This window comes from Nerophis ophidion, linkage group LG19, assembly GCF_033978795.1.
Source record: "Nerophis ophidion isolate RoL-2023_Sa linkage group LG19, RoL_Noph_v1.0, whole genome shotgun sequence".
Taxonomy (NCBI): domain Eukaryota; kingdom Metazoa; phylum Chordata; class Actinopteri; order Syngnathiformes; family Syngnathidae; genus Nerophis; species Nerophis ophidion.
In genome coordinates, this window is record NC_084629.1 from 14,433,494 (window position 1) to 14,446,394 (window position 12,901).

Below are 12,901 nucleotides of genomic sequence, written 5' to 3' on the forward strand. Positions count from 1 at the left end.
ATAGTTTTCCACCAATAATTACAAGTATGACATTACATGGATAATTCCTATAATGAAAGAGAAATTCATAAAATGTACTGTTAATAATAAAAGGTTATCATATTTGTGTTTGTTGTTGGACTCTCTGTCGCTTGTGCTGGGGCCTCAACCTTAACCCCTCTCTACGGTATGGTCGCATATCTGGGATGTCATGATACCGTGTGTTGTAAAAGCATCATGGCTCAGCAGTCACCGGTGTGAGCTTTCTTTACAATGTCAGAAGAAAACATTTCCCGTCTACTTTTCAAAACTTGTTCTGTAGAAATTAAATGGGAAAAGTTAAAAAACGAGCTTCAATGCAATAAAACTTGATTAGTCAGTTGTGCAGATTTATGAAATCAGTATGAAGCTGCCCTGGCTACTAAGCCAAAATCTAGTGTTAATAGCGGCGACCGCAGCTAAAGTAAAACCACAAGACTGGTAAGAAAGCATTTGATAAGAGGCTACAGCTTGAAAGGAAATACAAACCCTGTTTCCATATGATTTGGGAAATTGTGTTAGATGAAAAAATATAAACTGAATACAATGATTTGTTTCAACCCATATTCAGTTGAATGCACTACAAAGACAAGATATTTGATGTTCAAAATCATAAACTTTATTTTTTTTGCAAATAATTAACTTACAATTTCATGGCTGCAACACGTGCCAAAGTAGTTGGGAAAGGACATGTTCACCACTGTATTACATCACCTTTTCTTTTAACAACACTCAATAAATGTTTGGGAACTGAGGAAACTAATTGTTGAAACTTTGAAAGTGGAATTCTTTCCCATTCTTGTTTTATGTAGAGCTTCAGTCGTTCAACAGTCCGGGGCCTCCGCTGTCATATTTTACGCTCCATAATTAGGGTTGGGTATTGTTTGAATTCGTCCGATTCCCATTCTTTGTTTCGATTCAGATTCTTGACAATTCTAGATTCCGATTCTTTCTTTAAAAAAGAAAAAAAGGCAGGGTCAATAAAAAAGTTTAGGATATTTTAAATGAGCTTCACCTACAGTCTTTCTGAATAAAATAGTCTGACATTCTCCATCAATTTTAATTATATCAACTTTTTATGAACTTTACTATAAATTCCTCACAGGGCTGTTTTCAACCAGAATATAAATATCAAATCTATGAACTTGAATATAAATTATGAATTTATTCTTGAAAACCTCATGAAAACACATTTACACACACATGTGTATGAAGCTGCAGGTACTTAAACATGTTACCGTGCTCCCACTGATGGGCTAACCTGGTGCAGAAAAGCAAATAAACAATAAGAAACAACTTGCAAAACCCAGTCCAGATTAGCAGCAGGTACGGTATAAAATCAGAGACAGTTCTTGTTTAGGAGAATGCCCATATCCGCCTTCTCAGGTAGGATGCGTGAGCGTTCTGGACAGATACTGTCTCCTGTCGAAGACGGGAAACGCATTTTTTTGTACTCCATGAACTCGGAGGTGTTTCATCATGTTTGACGTGCACCCTCCTAAGCACGAAACAGTCCTGTCGCACATGTTACATTTTGCAAATATTTCATTTTTTTTTTTTAGTAAAATAAAGCCACACTTACGACCGTCGACGCCCGCTATCCATGCTTGACTGACTCACTCGGCTATGCTAACACTTCCGGCGGTGGGTGCTTCTTCCGGGTCGGCGGACTTATTTTTTTCCGGTCGGCGGACTGGGTATCGAAACTAGGATTCGAAATTTAAACTTTTGAACGATTCCGGGAGAATCGGAAAGTTATTCCCGGTTCCAATGGATACTCGATACCCAACCCTATTCATAATGCGCCACACATTTTCCATGGGAGACAGGCCTGGACTGCAGGCCGGCCAGGAAAGTACCCGCACTCTTTTACCACGAAACCACGCTGTTGTAACACGTGGTTTGGCATTGTCTTGCTGAAATAAGAAGGTGCGTCCATGATAACGTTGCTTTGATAACAACATATGTTGCTCCAAAACTTGTATGTACCTTTCAGCATTAATGGTGCCTTCACGGATATGTAAGTTACCCATGCCTTGGGCACTAATACACCCCCATACAATCATAGATGCTGGCTTTTGAACTTTGCGCCTATAACAATCCGGATGGTTATTTTCCTCTTTTGTTCCGGAGGACACCACGTCCACAGTTTCCAAATATAATTGGAAATGTGGACTCGTCACACCACAGGACACTTTTCCACTTTGCATCAGTCCAACTTAGATGAGCTCAGGCCCAACAAAGCGGGCGGCGTTTCTAGGTGCTGTTGATAAATGGGTTTGCTTTGCATAGTAGAGTTTCAACTTGCACTTACAAATGTAGCGACCAACTGTAGTTACTGACAGGGGTTTTATGAAGTGTTCCTGAGCCCATTTGGTGATATCCTGTACACACTGATGTCAGTTTTTGATGCAGTACCGCCTAAGAGATCAAAGGTCTGTAATATCATCGCTTACGTGCAGTGATTTTTCCAGGTTCTCTGAACCTTTTGATGATTTTACGGACCGTAGATGGTAAAATCCCTAAATTCCTTGCAATATCTCGTTGAGAAATGTTGTTCTAAAACTGTTCGACAATTTGCTTACAAAGTGGTGACCCTCGTCCCATCCTTGTTTGTGAATTACTGAGTATTTCATGGAATCGTCTTTTATACCCAATCATGGCACCCACCTGTTCCCAGTTAGCTTGCACACCTGTGGGATTTTCCAAATAAGTGTTTGATGAGCGTTCCTCAGCTTTATCAGTATTTATTGCCACCTTTCCCAACTTCTTTGCCACGTGTTGTTGGCATCAAATTCTAAATTTAATGATTATTTGCAAAAAAAAAAAAATTATCAGTTTGAACATCAAATATGTTGTCTTTGTAGCATATTCAACTGAATATGGGTTGAAAATGATTTGCAAATCATTGTATTCCGTTTATATTTACATCCAACAATTTCCCAACTCATATGGAAATGGGGTTTGTACCTTAGAGCAAAAGTACTTGACATAACAAGTAGTTGTTTATGTTTAACTTTATGATTGATTTGGAGGCACGGGCAACTTTTTATTACCCTTTTTGATTTCTTAATGTTCTACAATAGAATGTTGCCTTTCTAAGGGGCAAGCAGTTATTGTACTATTTTTTTTATTACGTAATGCTGTTAGGGAAAAATACATAATCTTTGTCAACAATTATTGCGTTTCGGTGTTATTGCTAACGGCAATCCCGAACCTCATTGGCTTAGTTTTATTGGCCTCATTTATATATATGCAGCGTTGGACAGATTTTTTTTTCATTTTATGAAATCATAGAATGTTTATTGCTTGTTGTCAATCAGTAAAGTAATTGAAAGTTGAAATCTCAATAAATTCCAAAAATGTTTTGCCCCAAGCAATGATTGTAATTGTCAGAATTATAGTTGGAAATATATTTGTACTCAAATTATAGTTAAGTATATAAATATACTTGGACATTATCCTTATCCCTGTAATAACTTGTATATATTTTTGGTTAGAGTATAAATTTTGGACAAAATATTGAACTCTTCATTTCTTTTAAAAAAATCTTTTTTTCCCCCTAATGTTATTGTTGGTTATCAATTCCAATTTTCACAACAGTACATCCCTCATTTTTACTTCACAATGGCTCCATGCATGTTGGGATTCATGTTCCCCCTGAATGAACCACTGCAGCTCCACAGCACTTGTGCAGTACTTAACTAGCAAGACAATTAATCTTGCTACTTACTTACTACTTTTTAGACCATAATGGCTTTGTGTCAATTAATTTTTGGTGAATAGTAAATCGATACTGCAATACAAGCTGCACACTGACTACTCTAAAGCAGATCGAAGTTTACTTTCTTTAGTTTTGTCCCTTGAGGATATTCTGTATAATCTCATAAAAATGGTTACTTTAATGTGAGTAGTGTACTCACTTTTGTGAGCTACCGTTAATCTTTAATGATACGTAATAAGTACTTAGAGATATAGTATTGCGGCCTCTGTCACTCACTGAAGGGTAGATTGTGAAGTGAAGTGAAGTGAATTATATTTATATAGCGCTTTTCTCTAGTGACTCAAAGCACTTTACAAAGTGACACCCAATATCAAAGTTACATTTAAACCAGTGTGAGTGGCACTGGGAGCAGGTGGGTAAAGTGTCTTGCCCAAGGACACAACAGCAGTGACTAGGATGGCGGAAGCGGGAATCGAACCTGCAACCCTCAGGTTGCTGGCACGGCCACTCTACCAACCGAGCTATACCAGTTATTTTTATTGGGTTATTTTTCTTCTGGAGGGTCTGTAAGTTGATTAGTGCTGATGTGGAATTAGTTCCTAAGCCCCCTTTTCCCCCTGTGGACTGCCATACAGCCACACATTCCAGCCCAGGCGCTGGGGTCCAATGGACACACGTGCAGCCCCCACCACCACTGTATTACCACTGCTTAAGAGTACATTTCAAGTAGCTGCAAAAGTGAAACACTAATGGAATGAAAAGCTAATCTAAATATGCTAATCCCCACCGCTTCCCTTAAAAAAAAACCTTTATAAACATCGGCAGCAATCTACCCACCATTGCTGTAGTTGCTGGCTGTGGAATGCTTTAGCCACAGGGGGTCCTGCAAATAATGACGGGCTTGTGTTGTATTAATGTAGAGTTATTGCTTTCCGATTGAGTGAGTACCCCCGTTTTCCTATCACCAATCCTCGTAACAACCATTTCTCTTTCAGGGTTAAGCCCAAAGGCGGTAAATGCAATGGATGCCCTAAAAGAGCCGCCTTTCTGTAGCCGTCTACCTGCTCTTAGTTAATTAATTTGAAGCCCCCCTCAGTAAAAAGGTGCTGCTGCTGAAGCGCCCTGATACCCCTTTTTTTTTTCTCCCGCTATCGTCAACCAAAAGACATCCAATTAATATGCTAATAAGCTGATAAATATTTATAGGAGCTTTAAATTATGCAGAAAGCTTTCATTTTATCCCAGTGTGAAATGCGTCACTCGGAGGACTTCAAAGCCGGGCATTGCTAACGAGGCGGTGGAAGATTTGCATACAGCTTTAATCAGCTGAATACTGATTATGCTTCATTACAGAGTGGGAGGAGGGGGGGATAGGCCCAGCTGCACTTGTCATTTGTTTCAATGCAGCAAGAAAGAGGGTTAACTTTTTTTTTTTTCCACAAGTACTGCCAGTCTTGTGGGGGAGAGAGAGAGAGAGAGAGAGAGAGAGGGAGAGCCAGTGAGCAGCAGTGCTATAAGAAAAGAAGTGAGAGGGAAAGAGGGCTGTTTGCCTAAACCCTGTTAGCTTTGCCTGTGCGTATCCCGGTGTTGTTCAGTGAACCGTGTGGCCAGGCAGAGCCACTGCTACTATTGAACTCTGCACAACGGCCAGTGGCAAGGAGGAGGGAAGTGGGAGGAGCAGAGTGCCGGACGTGCAGTCAGGGGGGGTTTGTCCGGCAGAGGCATTTTTTTCCCCCTGGCAACCATGCTTGAAACCACAGGTGGAGCTAAGACCGGTGAGTTTTTGTAGTGTCTCAGGTGTCCTGGAACTTTGCTTGATTTTCCCCACCTGATACTTCGCATTTTTTTTGCATAGCACTTATGGTGTTTTGGTCTACTTTGCATTGTCATCATCATGCAGATTCTAAATGCATTAAGACAACAGTTTTAGGAGACGATGATTGAACTGTCCCCCGTCTGCCTCTTGCAGATGTAAAAATGGAGCCACAAAGCAGTGACAGGAACACTGGTGAGTGACCTTGATTTTTTGTGTGTGCCTGTTTTGCTCCTTGGTTGACATTCTCAACCCATGCAACGGGTTTCATAGTGGCATTGACATTTGCACACATCTTTAGAAACATTTTCAATTTGTCACACTTTGTTTGGGGAGAAACGCATCTTAAATTGCTAAGTTGTTGGTTGCTTGTACTTGTTTTTGCTGAATGTTATGCCTTACTGCTACTTTTCTGTTTTGCTACTTTGTGTGTTGCATGATGTTTACAAACCTACTAAACAGTTTGCATGGCTACATGATCAAATTAGGTCACAATGCGATGAATTTGAATGTTTGTAGCTTGTTGTTAAAAGTTTAAATGGCCCCACATTTTTGAACTGTGCTCACCAGATATGCGTTTCTTTCCACAGGAATCCAAATCAATGGATTGGACTTTCAGAGGTCAAACGTCCCGACCACTACTGCAATCACCAACGCTCACGCACAAGCCCTCCTCCAACAGGTAACACATGCTGCTGACCTGAACTTACTCTTGAAAAATGGAACCATCAATGATTCAGAGTGCAGTGGTGCAAGCGGGGATTTTGAGATGAACTTTAAAGGTGTGTGCTGCTAGTCTGCACCCCGGTATGCACACAGAGTTCATTTAAATGAGCCTCGGCTCCTCTGGCGTCGCCTGGCAACAAGGCAGATTAATCAAGCCGGTATGCTAATTAGCTGCTACCCGCCGTTGCCCGGAAACAGATGGCGGGGAATATGCAAATCTATGCAGAATTTTACATGCGCCGCATAACCGCTATTTTAATTAGCAATCATGGCGGCGCCTCCCTTCCCTCCCTTGTCTCAGAAGGCTGCGGCACTTTTTCTTCTTGTTTTTGAAGTGTTCACACTTCCTCTTTGAATTCAAATGCTCTCCCTCACACTCACAGTCACTCAGGTGGCTTTTTTTGGTTTCATATCCAGTATTTTCTGTAGATAATGTAGATTTGGTAATGATAACAATAATCTGATTTAACTTGATCTCAAATCCCCTCAGATGAAAAGACATATAAGCGCTCATTAAGTCAACAATGCTCATTTCTGCCTCTCACCTCCACTAGTCAAAGTCAGAAGACTCAAGTGCTCTTCCCACATCCGTCCAGCAGAGCGTATTGCCTCAAACCCAGCTAATGTTGGCCGGGGGACAGCTTGCAGGAGTAAGTGTCCTATTGCCTCATGTTTCCGCCAGTCTGGCAAAAGTGAGGACACTGTTGCCTGCACTGATTCTGTTGCTGCAAGGCCATCTGCCCTCCTTTGCCTGTCTGCCTGTTCATCGTTTATGGTTGTCCAACTATCTGTGAATGCAACCACATGTTGGCTCAGTGGTGGGGTTTTTTTTTTCTAAACCTGTGCTCTCACTTTTATAGCCTAGGCCATTTAGGTTCATAGATCAACATTTTTGATTTGAAAGTAACGTAATTTTTTTCACTGCATGGCTCGTCTTCTCATCGGCCCGCCTGGCATCATTATTAAGCTTTGATACCTTTGTCAAGTTCCCAATGAAAGTGTATGCTGCCATCCATTACGTCAACGCATCCACTTCACTATCACCTGGATACAAGTGCGTGTTTTACAGAGTGCTTTTAAATTCATAACAGAATCTTGGAGCGACCATTTCTACAGCCCTTTCTAGCAGTATCAACCACTGCAGCCCACTAGATTTTTTTGTACCTTGTGAAGACGGACCAGACTGTTATCTATATATTTTACGATTACCTTTTTTCCTTTGCTTTAGTCCCCTCATGGATCTCATAATTTAACTTAACACAGGTATCAAAGACATCCAGCAAATGTACAAACTCATCCATTGATGTGAATTGTACAGCATTTATTTGTTCTCTCTTGGTATAAACTCTGTTTCTCTTCCCCAGCTGACTCTGACCCCAGCACAGCAGCAGCTGTTGCTCCATCAGGCCCAGGCTCAGCTCCTGGCTGCTGCTGTGCAGCATTCAGCCAACCAGCAGAACGGCACCACTGGGGCCAGTATCTCAGCATCCGCAGCCACGCCCATCACCCAGCTACCCCTCTCACAACCCATCCAGATCTCTCCTGTAAGACTCAGACACTGTCCAACTGTTTTTTTCTATTGAAGTCATGAAAAAAAATCTAAATTAAAGCCGTTTGTAATGTCTGTCTATAGTCAAAATTATCCCAAAAAATCTTTTGAGTTTATTCATTGGGACAGCAGAGGCCACTATTTGTGTTGTTATCCCTCTTACAATGCAATCATCTCCTTATCCCTTGTTGATGATGTAAATTACAATATTTAAATGTGTCAGTCTGTTTCCATAACAAATACTATTTGTCTTTCAGCAGCTGCAGCAGCAAAATTTAAGTCTGCCCCAGTTTGTTCTCGTGCAGCCTGGCCACCCGATCGGCACGCCGCTGCAGCCGGCTCAGTTCATCATCTCGCAGACGCCGCAGCAGAGTAAGCAGAACAACAGTTTAGACAACATGCAGGGGGGGTTGGGGGGGGGGGGGGGGGGCAGTTTCCCTGAGAATATTGGACTGTAAGCGAAGCTGCTTTTTATCACCTGCCCCCGTGTAGGCATATTGCAAGCCCAGAGTCTTCTAACTCAACTACCTCAGAGCCAAGCCAACCCACTGACGACTCACACAAGTATATCCCTTGCGACACAGGTTGGTGCTGGGTTCTCAATGTGTCGTAATTCCTACTTGGCACCCCGTCAAATCTAATTGGTGTTTTTGTAACCTGCAGCCTGCTACTCCAACTCGCACTACAGCGACCACGCCCCTTCAGTCGCTTCCCCACAGTCAGACGCCACCCAAACGCTTGGATACGCCCGTTTTGGAGGAGCCGAGTGATCTGGAGGAACTGGAACAGTTTGCCAAGACCTTCAAACAGAGGCGGATCAAATTAGGCTTTACACAGGTGAGAATTGGACTTTACACAGGTGAGAATCTGATCGATTTAACAAAGTTGTTCAGTCATTTGGAATTGTTCAGTATTTGGTCAGGTATTTAGATGTTGGTTCTCGGGCTGCAGCTATCGATTATTTCAGTAATCGAGTAACCTATCAATGAATATGTTCGATAAATCGAGTAATCACATAAAACGCACTTTCTAGCCTCAACTTGTCTTTCAGGGGAAAAAAGTTAAAATAAACAAGGATTTTTCAAATGACTTGTATTCTTTCTTCTTATAAAGGCACAAATTGTACTTTTACAAAGTCAGCATCGTTAAATATTACTTTTAAAATGGATAAGTTAATAAGTTAAAAAAAAAGGAAAAAAATGCCGTTTAGCCAGATGAACAAGGTAGATATAACTAATACAATAAAAAAAAATCTGTGAAGTCTTAAAGAACCAAACTCAACAATAAGACTACTTAATAAATTAATAAAGTATGTTAAGTCACAATGTATTTAACAATTTAACATATACATATTTGAAAAGGTACTCTTTGGAAGACGGTTGTTTGATTTTCACACGTACAATTTATTTGCATTAACATACTAACTGTAGATTCCAACATGTCCTCAAATGGGTTTCACTCAAATATTCATTATGCAAGTCCCACATATAAGGTAGCGTTTGCAGCCAAAATAGACCTTTTACCTTGTTTCTGCTGGTTTGCTGCTCTTACACATAAACTAAAGGATGTTTTCTGGTAATGTGCTCAATTATTGAAGTAGTGCTGTATACAAATGCTAGCTCTTTGACAGTGCAAACGTTTCACACAACTTTTAAATGATCGCAAAAGATTTTGACATTTTCTTTCGTTTTCTCTCTCGTCCACTTTGTTGTTTTTCTGGGCTCTGTCTTTTTCGGCACTCCGCTGGTCCATAAATGCTAATAATGATGGTAAAACTTAATAACATATCAAATTAAAATGATCAAAAAACGTTGATAAAGTTATGGAACCACTGGTGTTAGGTAGCTAACTAGCCTAAAGGCTAACTTGAAAACAAGAGGCAATAACATCTTTCCCCATTAAGAAACGTTATACCCCAATATGAAAATGGATAAACACATTACTGTCTAAACTACTGAGATACAGTTTTCACATTGGACACAAAGGCTGTGCTCTCTATGCACAAAGTGATCGATATATACTCCAGTGTTGAGTTGAAACAGGCAGAGGTTCTGCAGAAAACCAAAGGTGAAACAAAGTGAACACCCAATTTGCATTTATTAAAAAAAAACATTCTGGAACATTTATAAATTACAATGGAAGTAGATAAACCTAGATAAACACACAAATTAAAAAAAAGGCTCTTATGAAGCCATAACAATATTTAATGTTTCTTCTGAAAGTATCGTAAAAAAAAATGTCAATCAGTCCAATTATTTGATTTAGCCATTTTTATTTATTTTGGGTTGTGTATATTTAAGGGTACACCACCCTTCCTTAACAAAGACAGAACCTATTTGAATGCTTTTGGTTGCGATTTTTATTCAAATGCAAAATTTTGCAAACAGATCGTGTATATATTTTTTTCTTCATTTTCAATATTTTGTTTTATTTAACTTAGATATTGAGATGTATTCGAATTACAATGTTAAAAAATACAAGAAATACAAGTTTATTTACATTATTATTATTATTATTACTATTATTATGTATGGCTATTACATTAATGGTTAACTTGGTCTGAAAAAGTTGTTGACAATAATATCATTTTAACTGCAATAGTTTGTAGGTCAACATATCGCTAAGCAAAATTTGTTATCGACCCGGGCCTACTCAAAAGCGCGTACTAATACTAAGCTGATGATACTTAAAGGCCGACATTTGACTAATTGTTTAGTTTGACTAATGTCAATGTATACAGTAGATTTGCGCCCAGTCAATGCACATACATATTTACGCACGCGACGCCGCAGAGTCAGAAAATTACTGTAATTCGACCAATCCATGCTGATTCTTAATGAAAGTTGACACATTTCATACTACAAACAAAATGCAAAACCTAAAATAATCTTAAAGTCAAACCCAGAGCACGCTTGCTCAACCTTGACTACATTTTTGTGCGCAATATAGACTTGTCTTTTAATTTCTTAGTCGCATTGCACACAATAATCAGCATGGTTTTAAAAAAGATAGAAAACAGTCCAAAACAGCTGAATAAAAGCAATGGGACAAGTAGATGGCAGCATGAGAGGGATAAGAAAATTGCACCGGAGCCTAGATGTGTACGAATGACCTTGTGGGAGTACACCAGGGCTATTCAACTGGCGGCCGGGGAGCTAAATACAACCCTGGAATGACACCATACTGGCCTCTGAGTTCAGTTCAAAACTTGAGACAAACATTTTTGCAGAAAATTCCTAAAAACACTATAGCGTGCTGGACAATTTTAAACGCATTGTCAGATCCTTTCATTGAAGTTTTAACCTAGCTAAAAACACTTAGAACACTGGGGTCAAAACTTTTGATTTACATACAGTAACCGAAGCGGTCCTCGAGGAACCCCTTTAAGTCCCCCCCCATTTGGCCGTTACACATTTTTTACGTTATATGATTTATGTAGCTAATGTGTTTCTGTCGCTTGTTTACTTCAGATGCAGTCAGTAGTCATTTGTTTAACATCTTAAGTTATACTAGTGGTGTTCCTCGAGGTTCCATTTTAGGACCTCTCTTTTTCGTAATTTGGGCTATTCAACTGGTGGCCCGCGAGTTTAGTTAAAAAAAACTTGTCAGAGACTCATTTTTGCAGCAGATTCTTAAAAATACTTTAGAGCTGTCAAACAGATGATCTTTGACTCGCTTTGTTTGAAGAAGGTCCTCAAACAGCAGAGCGCTTTTGTAATTCGAAAAAATTAAATAGAACAGAATCAAATGTCTTCAGTAGAGGATGCTGGTTCTCCTGAATATACAAAGTAAAACTGATAGTAAAGGAAGAAGTCTGGCCCCCCGGTCCTTCGCTTTCTGGAAATGTGGCCCTCAAAACAATTTAGTTGAATATCCCTGGAGTACATCCTTACATTCCGCTTTCTTTTAAATTTTGTTCCAGGGAGATGTTGGCCTGGCCATGGGTAAGCTGTATGGAAATGACTTCAGCCAAACTACCATCTCTCGCTTCGAGGCCTTGAATCTGAGCTTTAAGAACATGTGCAAACTCAAGCCGTTGCTGGAGAAGTGGCTCAATGATGCAGGTTTGTCCCTAAGCCTCCTTATAATGTTGTTTAAAGGTAAAACGTGTCGCAAGCCAGACGTCTTTACCTCCCTCTTTCCTTTTCGTCGGTGCTGTTTGTGCAGACAACCTGACTTCTGACCAGGCGCTGTCCAGCCCCCTCGGCTCTTCAAACATAACCATCGAGGGGATCAACCGCAGACGGAAGAAGAGGACCAGTATTGAGACAAACATCCGTGTGGCCTTAGAAAAGAGCTTTCTGGAGGTGAGAAACCAGTTGTATCCGCAACACGTTGACCTCACGCTTAGAGTAGATGTGTGCGGTCACGACTGACCTGTGCTGACAAGTACTCTCCGGCGTCTTTGCCCTCTTCAAGCAGAACCAAAAACCTACCTCTGAAGAGATCTCCATGATCGCCGACCAGCTCAACATGGAGAAGGAGGTAATTCGGGTCTGGTTCTGCAATCGCCGGCAGAAAGAGAAGAGAATCAACCCGCCGAGCGCAGGCAGCATCAGCGGGGGTGGCACCCCCATCAAAACTATCTTTTCACCCAGTAGCACATTGGTAAGGAAACACAAACACTGACATAAGGGGAACTAATGCAAAGTGTCCCAAAACTGTGACATCATTTCAAATGTTCAGAAGGACTACATTTCCCATACCTGTGAACATTTGCATTTAAAAAAGGGACATTTTAAGGGAGTTTACAGAAAGTGTCACAATTTGCATCCTAAGTATTTACACGTTTTGCCTGTTCTTTCAACTTCATGAAAAATATTACCGGTGGTTATATTGTAGCTCAGAGAGACTAATTCTAACTGTTAACTTCTTTAAAACTTTTGTCTGCCTGCACCTGAAAAGGCTTAGAAGATGGTAGAGGACGCTTTGTCAGCTTAACTCCAGTAGATTTTGTTGAATTTATTTCATGCCACATCTTTTAGGCGCTTTTTAGGAAAAGTTGATAACCCTAAACTAAAGAGGAATAGCATCAAACACTACTAGCAGTAAACACTCAATGTTTAGTAAA

General features: G+C 40.3%; 1 protein-coding gene across 10 annotated transcripts in view; it reads left to right on the forward strand.

Moving 5' to 3' along the window:
• Positions 1-12,901, forward strand: part of pou2f1b (POU class 2 homeobox 1b) — a 44,817-nt gene that overhangs the window by 16,345 nt on the left and 15,571 nt on the right. For 2 of the 10 annotated variants that reach the window (XM_061879248.1, XM_061879247.1), the window contains 10 exons: positions 5,712-5,750; positions 6,146-6,237; positions 6,836-6,931; positions 7,646-7,825; positions 8,088-8,202; positions 8,323-8,414; positions 8,494-8,667; positions 11,753-11,893; positions 11,988-12,137; positions 12,250-12,438. In XM_061879248.1, the coding sequence (XP_061735232.1) occupies positions 5,712-5,750; positions 6,146-6,237; positions 6,836-6,931; positions 7,646-7,825; positions 8,088-8,202; positions 8,323-8,414; positions 8,494-8,667; positions 11,753-11,893; positions 11,988-12,137; positions 12,250-12,438 (1,268 nt within the window). Of the gene's footprint in view, positions 1-5,711; positions 5,751-6,145; positions 6,238-6,835; positions 6,932-7,645; positions 7,826-8,087; positions 8,203-8,322; positions 8,415-8,493; positions 8,668-11,752; positions 11,895-11,987; positions 12,138-12,249; positions 12,439-12,901 lie in introns of all 10 variants that reach the window. The other 8 variants (XM_061879253.1, XM_061879251.1, XM_061879250.1 and 5 more) reach the window with 8 other exon arrangements.